This window comes from Akebia trifoliata, chromosome 13 (genome assembly GCF_017979445.1).
Source record: "Akebia trifoliata isolate Shusen 1 chromosome 13, ASM1797944v1, whole genome shotgun sequence".
Lineage (NCBI taxonomy): Eukaryota > Viridiplantae > Streptophyta > Magnoliopsida > Ranunculales > Lardizabalaceae > Akebia > Akebia trifoliata.
This window is the reverse complement of record NC_141387.1, coordinates 29,490,955-29,517,317: the sequence shown is the minus strand read 5'-3', so window position 1 is coordinate 29,517,317 and position 26,363 is coordinate 29,490,955. Positions and strand designations below refer to the sequence as shown.

Genomic DNA, 26,363 nt, shown 5'->3' with positions numbered 1-26,363 from the left:
AACTTGCAAGTTTCTCACGTTCTTCACAACGGAAAGAGATAGAGAGAGAGAGAGAAACTTGCAATATTTTCTAGATCTCCCCAACGGAGAATCTCCACAACAAAGAAAGACAAAAACAGATAAACTTGTAAGTTTCTCACGTTCTCACAACGGAAAGAGATAGAGAGAGAGAGAGAGGAAAACTTGCAATATTTTCTAGATCTCCCCAACGAGGAGAGAAAGAGAGAGGGAGGTTGCATACCTCTTCATCTTCGACTTCTTGCAGAAGTTGTTCGAAGAAAACCCTTACAAATGAAATTACAGAAATTTTTAAGAAAGAGGAGAGGACAAAACGGTAATTTCAATCAAAAATTAAAAAAAGGGTATTTTCAAGAAGAAAAAAAAAAGATTTACTATTTTTACCGATTTGATAAAAATAATTAATTCCGAAAACGATAAATTTACCGCTTTTGAAATTAATTGCTACAATGTACCGTTTTGGTAAATATTTTCAAAAATTGTACCGTTTTGATAATTTTTTCTATAAATTAGAAATATGATGTTGTACTTTGTATCATCATATCTACACTTGTGGGATGTACCTTTCTTATATGACTCAATAGTGTTATGTTTGCACTTTCCGTCATCAAGAAATAACTGTATCATCCCCAAATGATGTGTACCTTATAATTAATTTTACTATAAATTCGCATGACTAGTCAACTCTCATCTATAACTTCATCTATCACAAGAAGATATTTAGTTGGTTTAATGACCCTCCAATTCAATTTCTTCTACTTTCCCAATCCGTCGGTTCAATCCACTAACTAGACCAATTTGAGAGAACTCTACCTTGGATCATTCCAAGTAGGTGATAGGTGTGGTTGGATCAGCCAAAATCCTAGGGATAGAGCTCTCTTGTCTCAAGGGCTATACCTAGGGCTATCAACGGATAGGTATCCGATCGGATACCCCTGTATCCGAATTCGAATCTGAAAAAAATTAATACTATCCGAATTCGAATTCGAATCCCATCGGATATCTCTAACAAGCATTTGAATTCGAATCCGAAAAATATATCAAATATCCGATAATATCCGATTCGATAAAAAATCTAACAAAATACCATCATCCTTAATCTATCGGAGTTCGCACAGTCGAAACCCTCAGATTTCCTCCGAAAAATCACTCCGACTGAATCAAATCGGATCAGAGAGAGAGAGAGAGAATATGTACCTGATACTTGTTGGTCGGAGAAGACGTGTCGGAGTTCGCACATTTGATCTCGAAACCCACAGATTTCCTCCGAAAAATCATTCCGACTGATTCAAATCGAAGAGAGAGAGAATATTTACTTGATACTCGCCGCCGGAGAAGACGGTGATTTTCGATCGAAACCCACTGTTACGTCGACTGGTTCTTCACGTTTTAGTCGACTGATTCTTCACGCTTAGTCTTTATGGTGGTTGAGAGAAGATAAAGTTTTTAAAATAAAATTTTGATGTACAACACTAATACACAGTATCATATATACACATATATAAAAGTTTTGTTGTAAAACACAAATACATAATATATATATTATATCGGAGCGGATATTATCGAATCGGATATCGCAATATCCGAATTCGTATCCGAAACTCATTCGAATTTTAAATTGACATCCAAATCCGAATCCGATATACGAAAATTTCGGATAATATCCAATTTTTCGAATTCGGATTTCGGCTATCCATTGACACCCTTAGCCATACCAAAGACCCTATCCTATCCAATCCGAAGACCATATAAAATAAAAATTATGCCACGTGGCACATGGCCTGCTCATAAGGTACATCCACGGTGGGGACCAACTATGTGATCTTCCTTACCATAATTCGACCACAACAGACAATGGCTTTGGAGTTTTGAGTCCCAAAACAGAGATATCAAATGTTTCTAATTTAACTAATTCAAAATAGTAACACATATGAAGAAAATAAGAATCAAAATTATAAATCCATAACTGTAAATCAGTACACTTAAGTTTCCAATATTAAATCTTAATCCCAAAACTTACAAATAAAGATTTCCATTGACAAGGAATTGTAGAAGGAAAAAAAAAAAGAAAAAAAATTTACAAAAGGTAAGCAAAAATTCTTAAACAAGCCATTAACAGTGCTTTAACAAAAACTAATACAAAATAATATTAGTTTTTTAAAGAGACGAGTCTGTCAACGAATATGAGATCCATAAAAGCACAAGCCTCTATTTATTCTCTTAACCTTCACCATCCTCCACAGTTCGGTCTTCATTATTGTATGTGCTTTTCTTCTTTTTTCTGTTCTCTTTGCATGGGGGCAACCTCAGCCTCTTTTTTTTTTTTTCTTCTTTTGATTAATAAAATATGAAGCTTAAAAAAACAAAATAAAAGGCAAAGGAGAGAAATCCCTGAATCTCTAGATGTTCTACGGGGTGTTGTCTAAAAAAATATGTGCCCCCTCAAGTTCACATTTCAATATACTACTCAAATAATAACAATTCATCCTCTCCATAAATTTCCTATTAATTTCATTGAAATTTCATCAATTTGTCTCTACCGTGAATTACTGTCTAACACTAGCGTACTAGATCCAAAAGACCTATAATTTTAATATGAACTGGAACTCTAGTAGACATATCAAATATAATATTGTCATTCATATTCGACAGCAGCACCATCTTCTTGTTCTTGTCATGTTTTGTTTTTTAACCATCTCAAAATTTTCATCTTTAAATATCTGGGCATTAATCTTTGTATAAATTCTTCTACTCTGGTTCTTCATAGTGAATATCTGAAACAAAGAAAAACTGGATTCGCCGAACACAAATTTCAAATTGCAACACTTGCAATTGGAACAATTGTGCAGAAGTGAAAGGTGGGTTGAAAGGAAGAAATGATAGATTAGGAGCCTAACACCACTCAAGTCCCTATTTATAACAGAAAGAAAGAAAGTTTTCTAAACATAGAAAGTTATCTTGTTTTCTAGTTCTAATTAATAATTAGAGAATTGGAAGGATTGGGATTTTGAAGTGGACCCCAAGGAGGAGGTCAAACTGAAATAGTGAACTCAAGCTTCTTAATCTCCTAGGTATTTGGAGATAACCCCATCCAACTTTTGGTTAATATTTGAAATGCTCTCAAGCTGATGGGATGCCTCTTGATCTCAGTCCCTAATTTTTGTAATTTAACTCAGATGTTTTTCTCTTCACCTTCTTAAAAATATAAATAATAAGAAAAAATTATCAAAACGTTACACTGTAGCAATTAATTCCTAAAATGGTAAATTTACCGTTTTCGGAATTAATTTTTTTTACCAAATCAGTAAAAACAGTAAACCCTTTTTTTTTCCGAAAATACCATTTTCTTAATTTTTGACTGAAATTACCGTTTTGTCCTCTCCTCTTTCTTAAAAATTTCTGTAATTTCATTTGTAAGGGTTTCCTTCAAACAACTTCTGCAAGAAGTCGAAGACGAAGAGGTATGCAACCTCTCTCTCTATCTCTTTCTGTTGTGAGAACATGAGAAACTTGCAAGTTTCTCCGTCTTTGTCTTTCTTTGTTGTGGAGATTCTCCGTTGGGGAGATCTAGAAAATATTGCAAGTTTCCCTCTCTCTCTCTTTCTATCTCTTTCCGTTGTGGAGAACATGAGAAACTTGCAAGTTTCTCCATCTTTATCTTTCTTTGTTGTGGAGATTATTAAAATAATTTCGATTCAAGTCTCTTTCTCTCTCTCTCCATTGTGGAGATTTTGAGAAATTTGAATCGAAAATGTTTGTGTATGTGTTTTGGAGTATTCGAACCCTAAATTGTAAATTCAATTAGGTACAATTAGCATTATAATTTCTGAAATATTTAGGATTGATGTAAATTTTATAATTTAATGACTAATTTTCTAGATTGATTTGGATTTGTTAGAGTTTCATGTTTTTACCGATTTGGTAAAAAAAAATTAATTCCGAAAACGGTAAATTTACCATTTTCGGAATTAATTGCTACAGTGTACCATTTTGGTAAATAATTGAAAATTTGTGCATGTTTTGGTAAATCTGCCTAATTTATATATAAACACTCAAATGCAAAACCAATTGCAAGCATCACTCAAGTACTACCTGTGTAACAAAGCTCACAGCCAACCCTCCTCTGCCAGCTCTTGCAGTAGGCCTCGCCCGGTGAACGTAGTCCCGTGGATACCTACAATGAATTGGAAATAAAGTCTCGTCATGCAGACATTTTTGGGATAATTACAAAAGTTACGGAGGAATAGTCGTTAAAAATTATAACCTTGGAATATCATAGTTAATAACAAGATCAACCGTTGGAATATCTAAACCACGACTGGCTACATCTGTTGCCAGCAATACAGTAACTTGGCCAGATTTGAACCAATGTAACGCAGAAAGCCGCGGAGACTGGGACTTGTGGGAATGCAATGCTACAACTGTCTGATCAAGCTCTTCCAATAATAAACTCAGAAGATGACAACTCCTGTTTCCACATTGTAAGGATGAACCATAAATTAGAGAGCTGTGATTGGCACCGCAACATTTACTTATTACACCCAATTTCTTAAATTATCTATCACACCCTAGTTAAAGATTAAAACACACCATTCAAATATTACAAAAGTTTGGTTCAAGTTATTACTTCAAAATTACAAAGATTTATAACACATTTAAACAACTTCAGCGGTTGTTTACAATTAGGATTAGGCTCATAAAATCCTAAATCTAACAAATGGAAATCTAAACAAAAAGAAAGAGAGTTTCTATAGGCACCCCAACTTTTACTATTTCTCAACCACTGACTTATTTTTATTAATTGGGGTGTAATAAGTAAAAGTCGGGGCACCAATACCAGCCCTCTAAACTTACCAATAAAGCATTCCATTTAGGAATCTATTACCACCTGTGTTTCTTGTAAGATAAAAAAGAAAAAAAGAAATCTTTTTGCAAGATTATAAGAAACTATACTTCATTTTTCTTTTTCTTTTTCTTTTTCTTTTTCTTTTTCTTTTTCTTTTTCTTTTTCTTTTGTTTCTTTTTATTTTTTGATAAATTATAAGAAATTGTACTCATACTCAAAACATAGATAGGGCACCCTTTCAGCATTGTTTGATAAGAGAAATAATGGGTCTTGTTTAAACAACGACAGGTATGACAAACATGAGTTAGCACACACTACCTACTAAAGGCAGATTCACCACAAAGAAAAAGAGCATACAATATACAGACAAATCAAGTAAAATTAAAATATATAATTTATGTACATAAAATGTATACCTGCAAGTGGAAACAAATATGATGGCTAAGAGAATCCCCATGTCCTCCATTTTCGACAAAATGTGAAGGAGGTAAACCCCCTTTACATTTTTGGGAACAAAAACATATTGTTGTTTGAGAGATTCGAATGTTTTAAATCCCTCGTATGCCTCATAAATGTATGCCTTATTTGCAGAAAGCTCAAGCAACATTTGTAGATCACTAGTCATTGTTGCAGAAAACAGAAGAGTTTGTCGATCTTTGGGCAAGCACTGAAATATCATTCTCAATTCCTCCTCAAAACCAGCATCCAAAACCCCATCTGCTTCGTCCAAAACTAGAAACTAAGGCAAATAAAAATAAAAAAATAAACTTCAAGCATCAAATAAATAACATTCAAGATTATCTATTGTAGTTGCAATAAAATTGTAGATACATTGTAAAAATTGCACAAATAAAAGTGCACAGCTACAGAAAGAAAAAAGATTGTATTTCACTTTTCAAGGACATTTTTATATGTAACTTATAAGAAATTATTGAAAAGTTCAAAAACAAGTAGTGAAAGTTTAAAATAATTGTTCTATTTATTTTGATAGTTGTTCTATTTATTTTGAACCAAGAAATAAAGACATACTTAGAAGTATGTCAACATTCATGTTGATATTATTAGCATATACGTATTATTCAACTAAACCTATCAAATTTCTATAAATGGGTCAATTTGCATCAATTATAAAGTTTTATATCCGCATAAAAGCATTGTTATCACTATAGTCCAAACTCTTCAAGGGTTTTGGATGTTTTTTAGGACTTAATGTTAAGGTGGGAGATTATTATGTCCTGAGAGAAACTAGACTTGCTTAATTTTCATTATGTAGCTCAAGCTTGCTATAAAGTAGTGCCTTTATGTCAAATAGGTCAACTCAACCTCTCAAGTCCCAATGTATGATTGTTTTACCTTTCCTTGAAATAAAATGGTTACACTGATCAAAAAAAAAAAAAAAATTGATGCATGCATACCAAGTACGGGTGTCTTGATCTAACATGGGTACAAAGGGTCCAATTAACCAAAAATCAAAAAATAGGATTCATGGACATAAAATAATATTTAGAACAAATCGAAACAAAATAACATTTTTGGCATGATAATAAAGACATTAATAGATTATTTGATAAGATATCTAGCATACATATATTGACAAGAAAATTAAATATAATAAATGTTGTATTTGTCAAACACACACACACACACACACACAAAAATCGATTGAAAAAAAGATGCCAGTTTACTAAGTTGGCTAAAGACTAAGTGTTGATACCACGACCTAGGTTCAAAACCCGTCTCATGACGCGCACACACATACAATCTAAATGATATAGCTCATAATCTACGATAAATGTTATGGATTTTTTCATAACTCTGTGGACATGCCGACATAACTTTTACCAAAAGATAACAATTTAGGTTAAGCATAGTGTAAAAACAAAATACTTTATGATAAAATCATCCATTTCGCAAGATCGTTATAAAAAATAGTCCACACAAAATCGTTATAACATATTGAAATTAATCACCTTTGTTTTGGAGAACACTTGAGGAATATCCGGATTCTCCTCAAGAAGAACCTTGACCATCCCTGGGGTTGCGATCACAACATGTGCGCGTTGCATCAATGCTTTCACCTGGTTGATCATATCCATGCCTCCAACAACCACAGCACAACGTAAATGCAAGCACAATCCAAGTGCCCTAAATTGCTCTGCCAACTGATACGCGAGTTCCCTCGTTAGGGTCAAGACCAATGTGAACACACCGTAGGGATCTTCGGCAAGCCGGTTCAATATAGGAAGCGTGAATGCAGCCATCTTCCCACTACCGGTCTGAGCTAACCCTAGAAATTCATTGCCTTCAAGAATTTGAGGGATGCAATGTTATTGAACTGTAGTAGGTTTCTTCATGCCAAGCTCCTTCCAGGTCTAAATCACCCATTTTGAAAGACCGAGATTAGAGAAACTATGAGAATTTGGATCAAGTTTTCAATTTTTTTGGTTTTGAGATGATTAGGGTTTTCCGAGGGTTTTGGGATGAATTTCTTGGAGAATAGAGGGAAATATTCATCGACTAGGGTTTGTTCATCCATTATACCTCTAAAATTTTGAGAGATCTTGATAGCAACTAAAAAATTCCTGTAAAATTTTAACGATAATTAAATGGATGAAAAATAATTACAATTGGAAAAAAATAAAAATAAAGCTAACCCTATAATACTTGAAAAAGGGCTTTAAAGATGAGGGGTTTTCACCAATAAGACGGTAATGGTTTCTTAGAGCCCGTTTTGATGCAGGAGCCAAAAGTACTTAGGAAAGAAGTATTGCCTGAAGTATTCTTAGAAGTACTGTCGGAAGGAGTTGAATAAGTGTTGTGTGTTTGGATGCAGGTTCTCAGAAGTACTGTTAGAAGTACTTCTGACAAAGTTATGTGTTCGGGAACTATTTTAAATTCTGATAAAATGACCAGAATGTTCTTATAAGTACTAGTTAATGTTTTCAACATTATAACTCAACTAATTATGCTCTAAAAAATAACAAACTAATAATTACTGTTTTAATCCATAAAAACGTTATACTATCATTTTAAACTCAAAATATACTTCTTTTTTTACAAAAATTCAACAGAACCACCCCTAAAAATTGGACATATTAAAAAAAACTGTATCATACATACAATTATATGAAAATTTCCTAAATCCATTTACCTCTTCCATTTATTCAATCCTAAACATATTAAATATCCAAAAATATATGCCCATTGAATAGCAGATTGAGTAAATAAAGTGAATAAAAATAAAAAATTGAAACCCACCAATCCAGATTTTAGAATAGATTACTTTTTTTTTCTTGGTGCTTAAGTTATAATTGAACTCACAATCTCATGATTGCAATGCAATACAAGCCCAATTTCTTCTAAAATAACAATAAAGGCATACTAATCCATTCCAATAGAATAAGTCAAACCAAATGCAGAACAACACAAATTGAATATCAAGCATGATAAAATATTCCAAATCAAACAACATTTAACATGCAAGAATATCCACAATATGACAATGGAATTCAAAAACACATTAAATCCAGATTAACAGTATCAAGATATGGTAAAGTCTCGATCAGAACAAAAAAACATCAATTTACAAAAAACCTAAAAAAGAATTCATATAGATTTCAAAAAAAAAAAACATATTACCCACCCAGAAAAAAAAAAGCATTAATAAGAGCAAGCAACATAAAATTACTCGTAAGCTAAAAAAAAAGGAGCAACATAAGATCCGTTCAATCCAAATAAACACAATTAAATAACTATTTAATTGTAAAAAAAAACTTCCCATATAGCTACAAAACCCATATAGGTAAATACCCTTCCATCAAAGTTAAAATCTAAATCTAGAAAATTCTTCGAAAATGAAATTAAAACCCTAGAATCTAAATCTAAACTACAAAATAAAGATATGTAAAATTAAAATAGAGTCTAAATTTAAACTACGAAATAAAGAGAAATTCAAAATCACAATAGAAAATATCAAACTAAGGCAGATAGAAACATAGAAATATTGTTGCGGAGAAGATCGAATTCACCATAGTGGAAGAAACTAGTTCAAAACCTAGAAAACTCGAAAGAGAGAGTTGCCGCAACCCAGAAATGAAGATGGTAAAGAAGCAATGTTGGATGAACTAATTATAATTTATATGAAGAGTCATGTTGTCCATTAGATTGAAGACATACAAATCCTAACCGTTCGTTTAATCGGTTGTTCGTAGGGCGTGTGGGTTATAATATAGGGAAAATTACTTAATGGACCTTGCAGGAGAAGGGATGTCTGTCTAAAAGCACCCAGAGTTTTGAGGTGGTATCTTAACAACCCAATTAGAAAACTCTTTCTTTCTTAATGCCACCTCGCTCTAATAAAATGGTGAACTCAAATCTGATCGATGATTCATGGTCAAATGATTAGATGGATGGTTGGTACAAGATTGATCTCAGTAATATTAATTGTTAATCTCAATGATTCATGTTCAAATGTTGAGTTCGTTAAAAGGTTGATCTCAATGATTTGAATTGTCAATCACGGATCTCATCAATTGAAAAAGGGGAAGGGGACATTAAGATAGAAAAAGTTTATTATGGACCATCAAGTTACAATGGAAAAAATAAATAAACATGCAATTGTGCCCCCTGGGCTAAATTAAATAACAGTACTGAAATTTAAACAGTGCCTCGCACTAACAAAAAATAAATAAACATGCAAGTCACCTCGTGACAACAGAAAGTAAATTAACCCTGGATATCCATTCATCAACCCACACATAACACCACAATGTAAAATGCAGACATCACCCCTCCGGTGTGATTCTGACATTTTACATTTCATCAATTTTCCCTTTTTTCGGTATTAGTACTCTTTGAACTTTTCGATGTTTATCCAATCAAGGTAATTTATTTAATATCAAATTATTTTTTCAAATTTTAAAATTCATTATATCATTTAAATTGAAAAACTACAAAATTTTGATCAAAACAGGGTCTTGGCAATGGCACAAGGTTCTGGCGGCAGGTGGCGGAGTCCCCGCCAGTGCTGCCGACAACCCCTGGCAAACTGCACCAAAAACTGAAGAAAACTTCCAATTTTTCAAGTTCTTCATCTATTCTTCGATACAATATCCCACCAACATATAACTTGTTATAAAACACATCAAACACGTATATTTCTCATAAATGTAAAATAAAAGAAGAAAATACTAAGTTTGAAACAAAATCGCAAATTTGATAACATCTTAAATGCATGTTTGAAATCTACGATTACCAGTAAGAATCATAAGTCCCCTACCACTCTTTGATAGTTAGAATTGAAAAATGTGCAGGAAAATCGAAGCAACCAATGCAGAAAACGAGGCAAATTAGACTTGGATGCGGCTGATTTTTGAAAAGAGTCTGGTAGTTTCGAAAATCTCGACGAGGGCATCATTTTTCCCTTCTTTAGCAAAGGACAGTTTGGACTCTAAATCAACGAAATTTTTGGTTGAAAGAGTCGAAACCCACGTTATGGTTCGACTGATTTTTGATGAAAAATAGAGTAGGAGAAGAGAGAGAGAAAGTGATGGGCCAAGTTTGTAGAATTTAACATCGCGAACCATTTTTCCTTCTTCACTGACAGTCAAACAAAATCCCGATCGCAACGAACCTACGATGACAACTTGGTTCAAAACCAACGTCTTTAAACTTCTTTGACTACTGATTTTTAACGAGTTTGGGAAGATAATGAAAATAAAAATAAAAAAATTGATTCTTTTATATAAACAAAATATCATGACGAAATCGATATTTTCAAGCTTGTTTCCATTATTTACGATAATTCGATTTTTCGAACTTGAAACTAACGATTGAATACTCCATTCTTTATAATTTTTTTGTTACAGACCTAATGGTGCGATCGGATTCTTTCCATTCTCGATCAAACAAAAATTTACTTTTTTAGTCCCGTTCGACCTGAAAATTGAGGATTTGTAATTTTTTCATTCGAACTCGAATTTGAGTGTGCTTATAGGCTAAAGTATGTTTTTCGTCCATTTTGAATCCAACGATGAAGTCAGATTTCATTAAAAGTGAACAAAACAAAATTCAAAAATTTTACCCTAAGTCCTTCTTTCAGAATTTTTTCAAAATTCCACTATTTGATTTTCCTCGAGATATGAATTAAAAACTCAAGTTATTACATTCTCCCCCCCCCCCCTTAATAAAAATTTCATCCTTGAAATTGAAATCATACCTTAATCTTGGAATAGTTCTGGATACTTGGCCTACATTTGTCTCTTTTTCCCATATGGTTACTTCGATGTTATGTCTCTACAATACCTTAACCAAAGGAATAGATTTAGATTTGAGTTACTTTACTCTCCTGTCAAGTATCTGTATTGCACCTTCCTCATAGGACACGTCTTCGTCTACCTCTAAATCCCGCAAATCAACCACATGTGAAGGATCAAGCAAACATTTCTTCAGCATGGACACGTGGAACACATCATGAATCTATTCAAGCTACGATGGTAGAATTAATCAGTAAAGTCACATAACCTTTTACCACCGTACTTACTCTACAAACTCACTCTTATACATTACTTATACTTAGCATTCACACTTACACTCAGCCTTTAATCACCACTAATACTACTCAATCACCCACCCAGTAGTACATTGCTATTTACTACCCCACAGTACCTTCAAAATTTACCTCATTACCCACTTCAACATACACAATTAAATTTACAATTACATCACCTCTCATATTGCACAAATCCTAAATTTACCTTGTCAACTATTTTGATTTGTACGCTCTCCAATCACACATCATACTTTATCAAGTTTCGTCACCACTCCACTAACACAACATATACAATAAACAACACTTATCTTCAATTATCATCTATTTTTATTTTCAAACCAATATCATTTTCAACTCATAAACCTTGTCACCTATATTTCTTCAACCATATGCATTCATCAACTAATCACTCAAAATTAAACTCATACTACAACTAATTCATTATTTGTACAACCATAAAACAACAATCAACACACCTTACACAAATTCACTAACAATCTCTACCAACCACCACCCTTTCACATCTTCTTTATACTTTATCTTTACTTCTCTTACCAATTACACGACAATTAAACTATTTACTTTATATCTTAACATGTCACACTATTTCACCTATTTATTTTAAAAACGAAAACTTTAAAATTACCAATTTCATCTCAATATTTTGTTTATATAAAAGAATAATTTTTTTTATATATTCATTATCTTCTTAACCCGTCAAAAACCATCAGCCAAAGTTTAAAAATGTTGGTTTTGAACCAACTTGTCGCAGATACATCGTGAACAGGATTCCATTGACAGTCAACGAAGAAGAGAAGATTGTCTACGACGTCTAACTCTACAAACTTAGCCCATTATTTGTCGTTGCTTGTTTGCTTGCAACGTAAATAATCACTTTTTTTCCTTTGCCGAGAAGTTGGTCCATTCTGTAGATTTGATCAAGCAAGCTAGCGAGCTAGGAAACTAGACAATTGAGGACAGGAAACACAAAGATATGAGAGTTTTTCTATTGTTAAACCAAACAAGATGGAAAGAAACTGAATTTATTCTCTATTTGTTTTTTTCTTTTAAGGAGTTTCATTTCTCTCTATCCAAACAAAGCGTTAAGGTTGATATCGAGAAGAAAATCAAGGGTTTTTGCAAAAAGTTGAAGATAAAGGATTTACGTCATTTTCATCCAGTCTTTCAAGTAGAACATAGGGCAAGAGGTGTGACATTAGTTTTAAACACAGGGTATCTAAAATATTCACAAAAAAGTAGAGGGGGTATCTATCACCCTAGATATTTATTTAGAAGGGAATCCCAACCTCATAATTCTCTCTAGTCCCAAATGGCCTTGCTATTGTCTTCCACCTCACCCACAACAACCACAAAACCTCATCTTAGGCCAATAATCTCACCTACATGCAACAATTTTGTTTCATCTAGGGTTTCTCTTTGTTCTTCTTCGCCTTCTACTAGGGTTTTATCATCTCGAACTGGATCGATAAGATGCTAAGCCCTTGAAAAAAGCTCTCAAAATTCTCTCCATCCAACGATTTATCAAGGAATTTATGGCCCATGGACTATCGATACGTCAAATGTCCGAAAGGTAATTTTTTATTTTTTCCCCCGAATTAGTCGTACTTTTTTGTTGTTTGAATTTATTCTGTAGTTTTAGGTTCAATTTTCAACTTTATTTAGATTTTTTTTTTTTGGCTAGTGTTCATTGTTTCCTTTGAAATTTCTACTAAAACTAATGAATTGCTCCACTTCTCTTCTTCTCTTCTCTCCACTTTAAAACATTTGTTACATACATCCACTATTCTTTAAAACAAAGAGTAAGTCCACTATTTTTAAAACAAAAAGTAAAATCGATTTATATGATTTTACTCATACAAGATGAGATAACTTGTGCAACACAACTCGATCTCCTACATGAATGACAAAACTTCAAATCAAAAATCTTAAGGTGGTTGTTTTTATTGACTTCTTGAAGTACTTCTGGCTCTTGCGAGGAGTGAGAAGTATTAAATGTATCGTTTGGACACCAATGCCTTGGAAAAGCAAATTTGTTTTAGAAAAGTCATATTACTCTCAACTTTTAAGTGAAGTACTGATAATACCCCTCATCAAAATTTCATTTTCCCCGATATATCCCCACCATCAAAACAAAACAAAATTCTCTTTTGTTGAAGATTGAAACCCTTAACAGACCCCCCTCTGCTGAATCCATCTCCCACTTCAAGCGACTACAATGGCATCATTTTGAAACTCTCCAACGATTGCAGCGGCGATTTCACTTGTCTCCTCAGAGGCAAGTCAATGGCAACTCCCTTTGATCTCTATTACCACCCATGCAATTTCTTCTCTCATCAAGTGTTCTGACTCGAAACATCCATGACTCCTCTAGGATTTTTTAACTATAAAAATCCATTTATCTATTAAGTACATTTTTCATGATTAATGAGACTGAAGGCTATTCACTCATGGAATTCATGGTTTTCCTCTAGAGTTCGTTTTGGTGTGTTTTGGATATAAAGTATGTTGCTGCAAATGGGTCTTGAGATTCTGCTGAGTATGATCAATGTTTAAAGATTTATTTCATGTTTGGGGTTGAAATTCTAGTTTTCTAGAAATGGGTATTGATATTCGACTAAGTTGGATTAATGGGTTCTTAAGGTAATTGATAAATGGGATTGGGTTTATGGATTCTCTGCAAATGGGTCTTGATATTCATCCCTCCCTCTCTCTCTCTAACCTTGATGGAAGGGTATTTACCTATATGGGTTTTGTAGCTATATGGAAAGCTTTTTTTATAATCAAATAGTTATTTCATTATATTTATCTGAAGTGAATGGATCTTATGTTGCTCCTTTTTTTTTAGCTTATAAGTAATTTTATATTGCTTTTACTAATGTTTTTTTTCTACGTGGGTAATATGTTTTTTTTAAATCTATATAAATTCTTTTTTAGGTTTTGTGTAAATGGATGTTCTTTTGTTCTGACCGAGACTTTACCATATCTTGATACTGTTAATCTGGATTTAATGTGTTTTTTAATTCCATTGTCATATTGTGGATTCTAGCGTTTTAAATGTTATTTGATTTGGAATATTTAAAAATGCTTGGTATTCAATCCGTGTTATTCTGCATTTGGTTCGTCTTATTCTATTGGAATGGATTAGTCTACCTCTGTTGTTATTTTAGAAGAAATTAGACTTGTATTGCACTGCAATCATGAGATTGCAAGTTCAATTATAACTTTAGCACCAAAAAGAAAAAAAAAATTAATCTATTCTAAAATTTGGATTGGTGGGTTTCAATTTTTCATTTTTATTCACTTTACTTACACAATTTGCTATTCAACAAGCCTATATTTTTGGATATTTAACATATTTAGGATTGAATAAATGGAAGAAGTAAATGGATTTAGGAAATCTTCACGTAATTGTTTGTATAATGATACAGTTTTTTTTTAATATGTCCAATTTTTAGGGGGAGATTCTGTCGAATTTTCGTAACAAAAAAGTATATTTTGAGTTTAAAATGATAGTATAACATTTTTATGGATTAAAACAATAACTATTAGGCTGTTATTTTTTAGAGCATAATTAATTGAGTTGTAATGTTAAAAACCTTAACTAGTACTTATATGGGCATTCTAGTCATTTTACCAAAATTTAAAATAGTTCCCAAACACAGAACTCTATCAGAAGTACTTCTGAGAACCTGCATCCAAACACACAACACTTATTCATCTCCTTTAGACAATACTTCTAAGAGTACTTCAGGCAATACTTCTTTTCTAAGTACTTTTGTTTTTTTTTTTCTTTTTCATAAAACAATGACACAGACCCAATGGCTATAGTTACAACAAACTGTCAAAGGAGTGGCAGTGGTTGGTAATCAACAAAACTCAAGATAAAACATGTCTGAAAAAACAACAAATGATTTGAGTGACTAGCAAATCACGAAAATGAGAGCAATGGTGTTGATGCACAACAGTACTAAGATTTAATTGATTGATAATACAGATTATATTAGATTAATTCTAATAACTATTAGGCTGTTATTTTTTAGAGCATACTTAATTGAAATGTTAAAAATCTTAACTAGTACTTATATGGGCATTCTAGACATTTTACCAAAATTTAAAATAGTTCCCAAACACAGAACTCTATCAGAAGTACTTCTGAGAACCTGCATCCAAACACACAACACTTATTCATCTCCTTCAGACAATACTTCTAAGAGTACTTCAGGCAATACTTCTTTTCTAAGTACTTTTTTTTTTTTTTTTTTCTTTTTCATAAAACAATGACACAGACCCAATGGCTATAGTTACAACAAACCGTCAAAGGAGTGACAGTGGTTGGTAATCAACAAAACTCAAGATAAAACATGTCTGAAAAAACAACAAATGATTTAAGTGACTAGCAAATCACGAAAATGAGAGCAATGGTGTTGATGCACAACAGTACTAAGATTTAATTGATTGATAATACAGATTATATTAGATTAATTCTAATAACTATTAGGCTGTTATTTTTTAGAGCATACTTAATTGAAATGTTAAAAACCTTAACTAGTACTTATATGGGCATTCTAGTCATTTTACCAAAATTTAAAATAGTTCCCAAACACAGAACTCTATCAGAAGTACTTCTGAGAACCTGCATCCAAACACACAACACTTATTCATCTCCTTCAGACAATACTTCTAAGAGTACTTCAGGCAATACTTCTTTTCTAAGTACTTTTGTTTTATTTTATTTTTTTTTCTTTTTCATAAAACAATGACACAGACCCAATGGCTATAGTTACAACAAACCGTCAAAGGAGTGACAATGGTTGGTAATCAACAAAATTCAAGATAAAACATGTCTGAAAAAACAACAAATGATTTGAGTGACTAGCAAATCACGAAAATGAGAGCAATGGTGTTGATGCACAACAGCACTAGGATTTAATTGATTGATAAGACAGAGGATATTAGATTCTAATTAAATTGAAATCCGATATAGTAAGGAAGTTAAAAAAAAAATGAATAAAGACTCTGAGAAGCCCAGCCCAATAGAACAAATGAGAAGCTAGATACAAAGAAACTAATCAAACTATAATTACTCAGCAATTAAAAACATGTAAACTCCAAAGCCTAAACCATGAGGTTCAATAAACGGATTATGTTGGACTAATTTTAACATCATCGATTTCATGATGTTCTTTGACACTAAAAACCAATATCAAATAAGTCAAAAATTGAATAGGTAACCAATGAGAAGCTAGATGCAAAATAACTAAGCGCAATCTAAGCATACTTACTTATTACTAGTACATGAAGTCCAAGCCTATACCATTATACCATTGGACCATTCCCATTACATATAAACAACAATGCAAAGTATGAACTAGAACACTAATGGATGAAGTTCCCAAGTAACCAACCCTAAGGAATTCAAATGGTCTCACATATCCATTTATTCTAAACATCCACGAACACAAAGATCGCGTCTTCCTTCCCTAAATGAACACACCTTGAAGGACTCGGACCAGATCATAGGCTAACAGGTGCTGATAGTGTTAACTAACTGACCCAATAAGGCTGGTGGTGTGGCATAGACACATGGCCTTGGGCTTCATTCATTTATTAGCTAAAGCATTTGAATCCTAGGTGGAAGCGCTGTCATAAGCACCAATAAAAAGGAAAGCGCTTGTTGAAGGGGGCCAGATGTGTCAAGATGTTGTCAAGTAAACAGTGGATGTGGTGCACCAACCATGACACCTTACGAGACATGGCAAAACACATTTATGTGCATACAGCCTAAACTTCATTGTTCTACATGGTATATGTAATGTGTAAACTTCATTGTTCTACGTGGTATATGTAATCTAGTAGAACATATCTGTGCACCTAAAACCTACATATACTAAACAATCCCTTATACCAGGCACAAAGAGGAGTATAAGCATTCCAAACTCAAAGCTATGTACAACGGAAGTGCAAATAATAATAATAATATTATAAAATATCAACACACATTTAAGCAACCCAAAATGGTCAAAGCATTGACTTAGATGTATTGACATAACATCCAAGCAAAATCCGATTTCGACGATCCAAACCAAAGACAAACAAGCAACCTACAGATTTAGTGATATGAGTTGTAACATTCCCCCTAAAAAAAACTAAAACCAAAAAACAAAAAGCTCCTCATTTTGATTCCGAAACTAAACCATACAAACTCAAGTAATGCATTTGAACTAATGCCAGGGGCGGAGAACCCGTCAATCCCCCTTTCTTCTAAAGGAGCACCCCTCGGTCAATCTTGCCAGCACACCAGTTGGCACAATGCTGTCTAACAGTTTCCACAGACCACAACCGTCTGTGAATGGCTGAAAACGGTAGTTATGCCATTCAAAATTAAATACAAATTGAAAACTCTATTAAAGTCACTTGAACCAAGAAATCAGAAGCATGGTTTTAAATCTCATCCAAGACCAATTGTCCATAAATGAGATAGATAGACATGGCACATGTGCAAAATCTCACGAAACAAACAAGATGACTCAGACAATATTTTCAAAATCTCAATTGTGTCCATAAAACTCGTCCAAGTCACCAGGATTCTGTATATTTTAATTAAAACAATTAATTTTTTAGTTTAAATATTATTATCTAAATAGGATATGATTTTATTACTAAAAAATTTTATAATCAACCTTATTTTCTAAAAAAATGAAATTATTTTCATATAAATATTTATAAATAAATAATTGTAAACCAAGTTAAATGATTTTATCTTGTCAACTCGAACTCATCCATGTACAAGTAACCATGATCAAAAGAACATCACTAATGAAAAAGTTCACAAACAACAGAGCAGAAAGAACTTGCATGTTGAAGCACCCCTGACACTTCACGTCCTGTGAAACAAAATCAAATTTAGAAAAGAAAAAACATTTTTTAATCCTAACAAGTAATCAAACAAAGATCACAACCTGAAGAAACAAACTAAACTAACATCGTAAAAATTATTACCATGAAGAAGGAATATGGCGACTGAACCAAACGTTTGAGCTTGTTTTCTTCTTCTCCAGCTCTGCTGGAGGGTTAAGCAAATCGATATCGTTCGGAAGAACCTACAATAAAAAATACTTAGCCAAGAGAAAATCCAGAAGATTCTACGATAGTGAAATTAAAACCCTAGAATCTAAATCTAAATCTAAACTACAAAACAAATATGTGTAAAATTAAAACCCTAGAGTCTAAATCTAAACTACAAAATAAAGAGATATTCAGAATCACAATAGAGAATATCAAATTAAGGCAGATAGAGTCATAGAAATATTGTTGCGGAGAAGATCGAACTCACCATAGTGGAAGAAACTGGTTCAAAACCTCGAAAACCTATAAAACTCGAAAGAGAGAGCTGCCGCAACCCGCAACCCGAAACCCGACTGAAGATGGTAAAGAGACGGTGTTAGGAGGAGGAGTAATGTTGTCCGTTAGATTGATCTCGGTAATTTCAATTGTTTCTTTCTAAATGCACCCAGAGTTTTGACGTGGTATCTTAACAGCCCACAAAGTAAACTCTTTCTTACTTAATGCCCCCTCGCCCGATAAAATGGTGAACTCAAATCTATCGATGATTCATGGTCAAATGATTAGATGAATGGTTGGTAAAAGATTGATCTCGGTAATTTCAATTGCTAATCTCAATGATTCATGTTCGAATGTCAAGTTCATTGAAAGGTTGATCTCAATTATTTGAATCATCAATCACGGATCTCATCAATTGAAAAAGGGAAGGGGACATTATGATAGAAAAAAGTTTACTATGGACTATCAAGTTACAATGGAAAAAAAAAAGTCTATTTAGAAAGAACTTCATCCTTAATAATTTTAAAGAGTTGTTATTACCACACCAAAGAATTGCACACATTTGGTGTGGCAACAGTGACTCTTTGATTTTATTGAAAATGGATTCATCCTCTTGATGTCAAACTCTTCCTCAAGAAGGTAACAAGAAACCAATTTGATCTACAAACTGGGACAAGAAGCTCGTTACGAATTAGACCATGACCAGGTATTTTGGGTTTTGTTTCGTAAATAAGGCTCACTAGCCCAACCCCAACTAACAATATAAGCATTGATTGTTGGTCGGGTCATGACTATGAACCCATATTGGGTTATTTACATAGAGGAATGAAAAAAATTGCAAAAAATTGAATTGCTTGGGATTATTTAGCCACCATGATTACAGAGGCAATAACGATAAATACACTAAAGCAGCTGGGATATATTCAAGTATCTAAAAGAGTCAGTTATATCAAAATTATTATGTTGGAATTGAGTCGTATAGCTTCTCATTTGTTATGTCTTGAACCGTTTCTAGTGGATATTGTTTTTCAAACCCTTTCTTCTATATTTTCAAAGAAAGAAAATTAATATATGATCTATTCAAAGCTACCACAGGTATGCGAATGATGCATAATTATTTTCGTATTGGAAGAGTAGCTACTGAAACGAGTAATCCCAATGTGGGTGGATTTGGTCAGGGAGATGCAGAAATAGTACTTCAAGATCCATTACGTGTCCAAGGCCTTTTTTTCTTCTTGGCATCTGTTATTCTGGCACAAATCTTTTTGGTTCTTAAAAAGAAACAGTTTGAGAAGGTTCAATTGTCCGAAATGAATTTCTAGATCCACGGATTTATAAATATCAAGTTGCTAAAAAGGGCCAAATTCTTGTTGTGTTGATCGATGCAATTATGTATGGGTATGGTCAAAAATAATAACAATGAAAAGCCTTTTGTTTGTTTTGTTTATACTATTTTTCTGTGAGATGTTGGAAATTACTTGTATTCCATTGCTAGTAATATACTAAAGAAAACTATTTGAATTGACTTATTTTTTTCAGTTCCACAACAACTTGGGCGAAATGGGGTTCTACCGGGAAACCATGGGTTTTTTTTAGTTTTTGCCATTGATTACTGGTATATTGTAGCTGGTGACACTTTTATCAAAGTCAAAGAGTATTTTCTTATTGTATTTAATGAAAGCATTGATCTCTTACGTGGAGTAGATTGAGATTTCTCATTTATACATTGATGATGATGGTAATGAGATATGTGATACAATATTAAATTGTGGTATTTTTAAGGGTGGATTTGGATCGTATGATGTCATTGATTTTGATTGTAGTAATATTACTTAAACATAATGACAATACCCTCCCCATACCAAGTAATTTATGAGATAAAACTCTTGAGGGTGGCTCTAAAGGGGGGATTCGAACTCAATAGATCTCTCTTAGATAGTTTCACCAAGGGTTTTGGTTTTCAATTGATTGAATATATTTTGTAAGATGCATTGTGGTGATTTGATATTACAAAATTAATGTTTTTTTGGTTATTATAATTAGATAGGGCAGAGTAGAAGTGGTTTGATACTAAAATTTGAATCACACAAATGCTTCCACCTTTACATTTAAACTTAATATAATCGGTGTAGTAAAAAAAATAGGTCAGCCAATTATATGACATGATTTATTGGTGTAATATATTTTATTTTCTAAGGAAAATCTTAGAAACTGAATTTTCGTTTGAAATAATTTGATTTTTCTTTGAGACAGAACTAATCCATTTTGCAAGATTGCCTTTTTAAATATATAAAGATATTTCAGTGAAAATATATATTTTGAGAGAATACAAGAATGTCGTCTATATAGACTAAAATGAACTTGGAATAATTAGAAATATAATCATTCATTATATTTTTAAAATTCACTAGGAGTATTTTTTTAGTCCAAATGGCATTACATTTCATTCATAATGTCCAAAGGGTACTGTGAAAGAGGTTTTATATTTGTTGGATTCTTGAATCTGGATTTGTCAGAATCATGATTTAAGTCAAATTTTCAGAAAATATACGCGTTTGTGAGTCGATCAATAAGGTCTTGTTTGTTAGGAACATGATATCTTATGGATTGTAATACTTTGTTAAGGGGTTTATAATTTATTACAAGTCTTGGAGTTCCTTTTTTAATTCAATTGCATTTGCTATATAAAAAGTAGCACAACTTCATGGTGATTTAGATTTTTTAATTAATTTTTTATCAAGAAGATCTTGTATTTTCTTTTGATATAATTCTAGGTATTTAGAATTCATTTGAATTAGTCGATTTTTTGTAGGAATATCTTTTTTTAATGAAAGATGAGATATAAGGTAAAGTTGCTGTATGTGTTTTCCTATGCCAGAATGCACTAGGAATATTTGAACAGCAAGTTTTTATTAATTGTTCATCAAAATTTTTTATTTTTATTTGTAATTTTGGGTAATCAATATATTATTTTATTTATTGGATTTTTTTTCTTGATTTACTAAATCAAGTTGTTTTTTTTTTTTTATTAAATTAAGTTTATTAAAAGATCAACTTGTCCAAACGTAAGGGGAGATAAAGTTAAAAAAGACTTCTTGTCATCATAAATGGTTGGATTTGATTAAAAAAATGATTTCCTAATATAGGTTCTTATTGTAATGTTGGTACAATAATGAAAGAAACAGGAAGACAGACCGTTGGTGATTTAGATTTTCTGATTAATTTTTTACAAATATTCCTAGTGAATTCTAGGTATTTATAATTCGTTTGAATTAGTCGATTTTTTGTAGGAATGTCTTTTTTTTAATGAAAGATGAGATAAAAGGTAAAGTTGCTTTATGTGTTTTCCTATGCCAGAATGCACTAGGAATATCTGAACAGCAAGTTTTTTTATTAATTGTTCATCAAAAAATTTATTTTTATTTGTAATTTTGAGTAATCAATATTTATTTTTTATTTATTGGATTTTTTTTCTTGATTTACTAAATCAAGTTTTTTTTTTCATTAAATTAAGTTTATTAAAAGATCAACTTGTCCAAACGTATGGGGAGATAAAGTTAAAAAAGACTTCATGTCATCATAAATGGTTTGGATTTCATAAAAAAAATGATTTCCTAATATAGCTTCTTATTGTAATGTTGGTACAATAATAATGAAAGAAACGGGAAGTCAAACCGTTTGTTTGCAAACAAAGGAGTCCGTTAATTTATATTTAATATAAATATTTTTTCCATTAACTACTATTAAAAATGTTTGTGTTGGTTCGTAATGAGATAAAGGAGTTAATCTTTCTTTTATATAGTGTATGTATGTTCCTGAGTCAATAAGAGTAATAAATTTTTTAGTTTTTATCATAATTAAAGTATACAATGTTTGAAAAGTGACTTGAATTATGGCGTTGTAGGCATCAAAATTTCAAGGAGGCATTTACAAATTGTTATAAACAAATTTCAATGTTATTTCATTCTCAAGTTCTGAACCATAAAAAAAGACCCAATAAGGAAAAGAGACAAAGTATGACAAAGTAATCAAAGTTGGAATTGATTCAAGAAGGTTATATATATATATATATATTCAAGACTTCAAATCATATTGTTGAACAAATCTTTTTAAAAGAAAAGGGATTTTGTTATTCAATCAACAAAAGTTACTGCGACATGGGTGGTCAGGCGATGTTTTCATTAAAAAAAAAAAAAAGGAAGAGGTCAAGAATGCACCTTTAGAATCAAGCTTCTTGTCAAATTAATCAATATTATTTGACTTGAATTGATCAATCAAACAATCTTCTTTTCCCTCGATTATGATGATTCAAACAATGAATCAAACTCATCGAGTCTTTTTTTTAAAGACTACAACATTTTGTGACTTTGCACTATATGCATCTAATAGGGAATAGCGGGTGCTTGCTCAAACAAGGAGACAACAAAAGCCGATTAAAGCTTACCAATCTGTAAGTTATGAACCATTATGACGGCTAAAAGAATATGAAGAAAAAAAATTCTGTTTTTGGCTTCAATCAAGGTTTTCAGGATGGACATAACTCCCAGATTTAAAGTGACAGTTGAACTTGACAACCTTTGGTAGGATTTGAGATTTCACTTTCTTAGTAAGGGTAGCATGACTCAAAGATGGCATAGCCCTGTTATAGTTTCCATATACAGTAAAATCAAATTGGAAAATAGAAAATAACAAGAAAAGGAAATACCTACGGCAACGATGAAGGCACGATGGTGTGGCGTACTCTCTTCCTGGATTAAAAAAAATTCTGGTTTACTAACAAAGAACATAAAAAAAAATCAACTCAGATCTTGTTATAAGATTGCAAGGAAGCTTCGACTTTTGAATCGATCTTCAAGCATGTATAAGAGATGAAGTTGATCAACAACAACAAGAGAAATAAGAAGATAAAAATGAAACGTGGTAGCAAAAGGACCTACCTACTGATGTTTCTTCCTCCAAATCGGAGAAATAAAAAAAAAGTTTGACGAATCGGTGTTGAAACCATGAAATCTAAGAGAGGATTTTTATGAGTTTTTTTAATTCTCTCTCTCCTTCTCCCTCTCTCTCTCTCTCTTTGGGTGCTTTGAGGGATGTGAGTTTCGCTATTTTTTATTATCAAACAAAGAGCTCATAAGCGGAAATCAAGTTCTAGATAAATGTTTGATATTAAAAATCCGGCTACGAATCTCTAACGTGGAGGTTGCAACCCCTGTTTTGGGCAAAAAGAAAATAAAGAAAATTGAAGAAGAAGAATAAGGACAAGAAGAGGAGGTTACCTACAAGTATGTAGCACCAACGAAATCGACGTGTTGCTGCAAAATCTCTTCAAGAATCAGCACTCCAAGAATCGATGTGTCGCTGCAAATCCCCAAAAAAAAAAATCAGCCATCACCAATAGCAGCCGTGTACTCTATTTATAGGAGATAAATCCTTCCTCAAATCAGCTATTTCTGTTAGATAAGGAGAGTGCAAAGGAAATCGACATCAATAAACCAGGTTGGGATTAAAATTTTAAGACCCGATTCGGCTCGACCCCGTTGACTGTCTACCAAACAGTTGGGTGTGTTCCAACTATTTCACATTTTTGATGTCATAGCTTCTGCAGAAATTGGCTTGATATTACTTCTAGAATGATTTTTCATGGAATCTCACCCAAAGCAAAAAAAAAAATTCCCACACGCATTAACTGTTGTTATCGAAAGATTTTGGTAAATATTTTTACCGTCAAATATCTCGTTCCTTGATGATTTCTTCGGTTTTCAAAGTCCAAGAGATCATTTAATTGGGCAAGATTTTAGAAAAAAAAAATTTATCTTGAATAAAAAATATTTGAATCTTTGGAGCCATTAACGTTGCAAATCGAAGGTTATTTTGGAAGAAATTGATGCTTGCTGATCACCTATTAGCTTTTAAATTCAGATTGTTTTATCAATTAAAAAAATTGAAAGAAGAAGAAGAGGGTACCTTCAAAAATCAGCAGTCCAAGAACCGAGTCGTCGCTACAAATCTCTTTAAAGATTAACCATCACCAAGTAGCAGCCTTGTGCTCCATTTATAAAAGATGAATCTTTCTTGAAATCAGATATTTGTATTAGAGAAGGAGTGAAAGAATTTCACCAAACTGGTTTGATGGGTTTGGGGAAGAAAGAGTCCTTCTTGAACACGGTTTTGGGGGTAGAGACGTGATGACCGAGAACTATTTAAATTTTACATGATCAAGAAAGAGCGTCGTTCTTCGTCGAAAACTCAAGAATAATTTGAAGAAAACAGAGAAAGAGATTTGGATTTTGGTATTTGTTAAAATCTCTATTGACACCCCATTTTTTTTAATTGTTAAACCTCAAAGGTTTTGTACAAAACTGTAAAAACAAAATGGGTAAAACAAAAAGAAAGGGATAGTAAGCTAAGCTTACTACCTTAGTAAGAGTAAAATCTTACTTTAAGTCATTGGTTCACCTAATGGCCCATCACATTTAAGGCCCAAGTCCATGAAATAATGGGAGAAGATATGAGGCCACGTCATCATTGTTAAAGCATCCACTGTTCAAGATTATAGTAGCCAATTGAAACAAATGTTTTTCTAACATCTCAACCGTACATTTGTTGGATAACTTCAATTTTTCTAAATCCAAAAGCCTCCAGTCAATTGCATGAATGAGAAAGCCTAAATGAGAAAGCCTAGAAGTGAAGTATTTATCCCATGCATCTCAAGTACAGTTAGTTTTGAGTTGGGATGTTTAGAGCTTGATATTATACATCTTAGGTACAGTTGAATATAAGTTGGGATATTTGGCTAAATATATATATATATAGGGTCCCGTTCGCCACCCTTAGTTTTACCACACACTTTAACAAACGCGTTTTGTCTTACATGGGTTAGAAGTTTCGGAATGAGCTGATTTTTGGTGAGGATGATCTCTATGGTGAGGAGATCATCCTCACCAAAAATCAGCTCATTCCAAAACTTCTAACCCCATCAAATTGATTTACAAAAAATGGACGGTCCACGATTTTTCAACGTGTAAACATGGGGCTAAACATTTCGGAATGGGCTGATTTTTGGGGAGGATGATCTTCTAATCATAGAGATCATCCTCACCAAAAATCAACTCATTCCAAAACTTCTAACCCATGTAGGACAAAAAACGTTTGTTAAAGTGTGTGGTAAAACTTAGGGTGCTGAACATTTCCCATATATATATATATATTGGTGTTTGTTTATTGATAATTGAAGAGTCGCAAGGTGAAATCACATGGTCAATATCTCTCAATTTAAGCATTCATCCACTCACAAACAAGATCAAGAATACATCGCCTTCAACTATGTTGTCGTCAACTCATCCTTGAGGGGGTATTTGTAGGCATCAAAATTTCAAGGAGGCATTTACAAATTGTTATAAACAAATATCCCTAATTTTATTAGTGGGCCTCAAATTAAAATTGAGTCCATTAAATGGGAATGTGCCTCTTACAAATCTGGATTTTAGGTTTTCGCAAATAAATCCCATGATCCAGCAAATTCAAGTGATCTTTCAAGAAAATTCAAAGTCAAGTGGTGGGTAAATTTACAATTTGACAAAGCCACCA

The 26,363-nt window shown here is 32.6% G+C and overlaps 1 protein-coding gene across 18 annotated transcripts in view; it reads right to left on the bottom strand.

Annotated features, from left to right (window-relative positions):
* LOC147388236 (DEAD-box ATP-dependent RNA helicase 36-like) overlaps positions 1 to 25,032 on the bottom strand; it is a 48,205-nt gene extending 23,173 nt beyond the window's left edge. For 3 of the 18 annotated variants that reach the window (XR_015171510.1, XM_086421700.1, XM_086421699.1), the window contains exons 1-10: positions 24,741 to 25,024; positions 24,053 to 24,134; positions 23,482 to 23,524; positions 18,769 to 18,853; positions 18,435 to 18,535; positions 18,291 to 18,319; positions 6,835 to 7,446; positions 5,281 to 5,603; positions 4,283 to 4,525; positions 4,111 to 4,192 (exon numbers count right to left, since the gene is read on the bottom strand). Coding sequence is in view for 17 of the 18 variants with exons in the window: in XM_086421700.1 (XP_086277826.1) it covers positions 4,111 to 4,192; positions 4,283 to 4,525; positions 5,281 to 5,603; positions 6,835 to 7,125 (939 nt within the window). In the remaining variant the exon portion in view is untranslated. Of the gene's footprint in view, positions 1 to 4,110; positions 4,193 to 4,282; positions 4,526 to 5,280; positions 5,604 to 6,834; positions 12,361 to 18,290; positions 18,320 to 18,434; positions 18,536 to 18,768; positions 18,854 to 23,481; positions 23,550 to 24,052; positions 24,135 to 24,740 lie in introns of those variants that run through there. The other 15 variants (XM_086421698.1, XM_086421697.1, XM_086421685.1 and 12 more) reach the window with 14 other exon arrangements.
* Between the last annotated feature and the right edge of the window lie 1,331 nt (positions 25,033 to 26,363).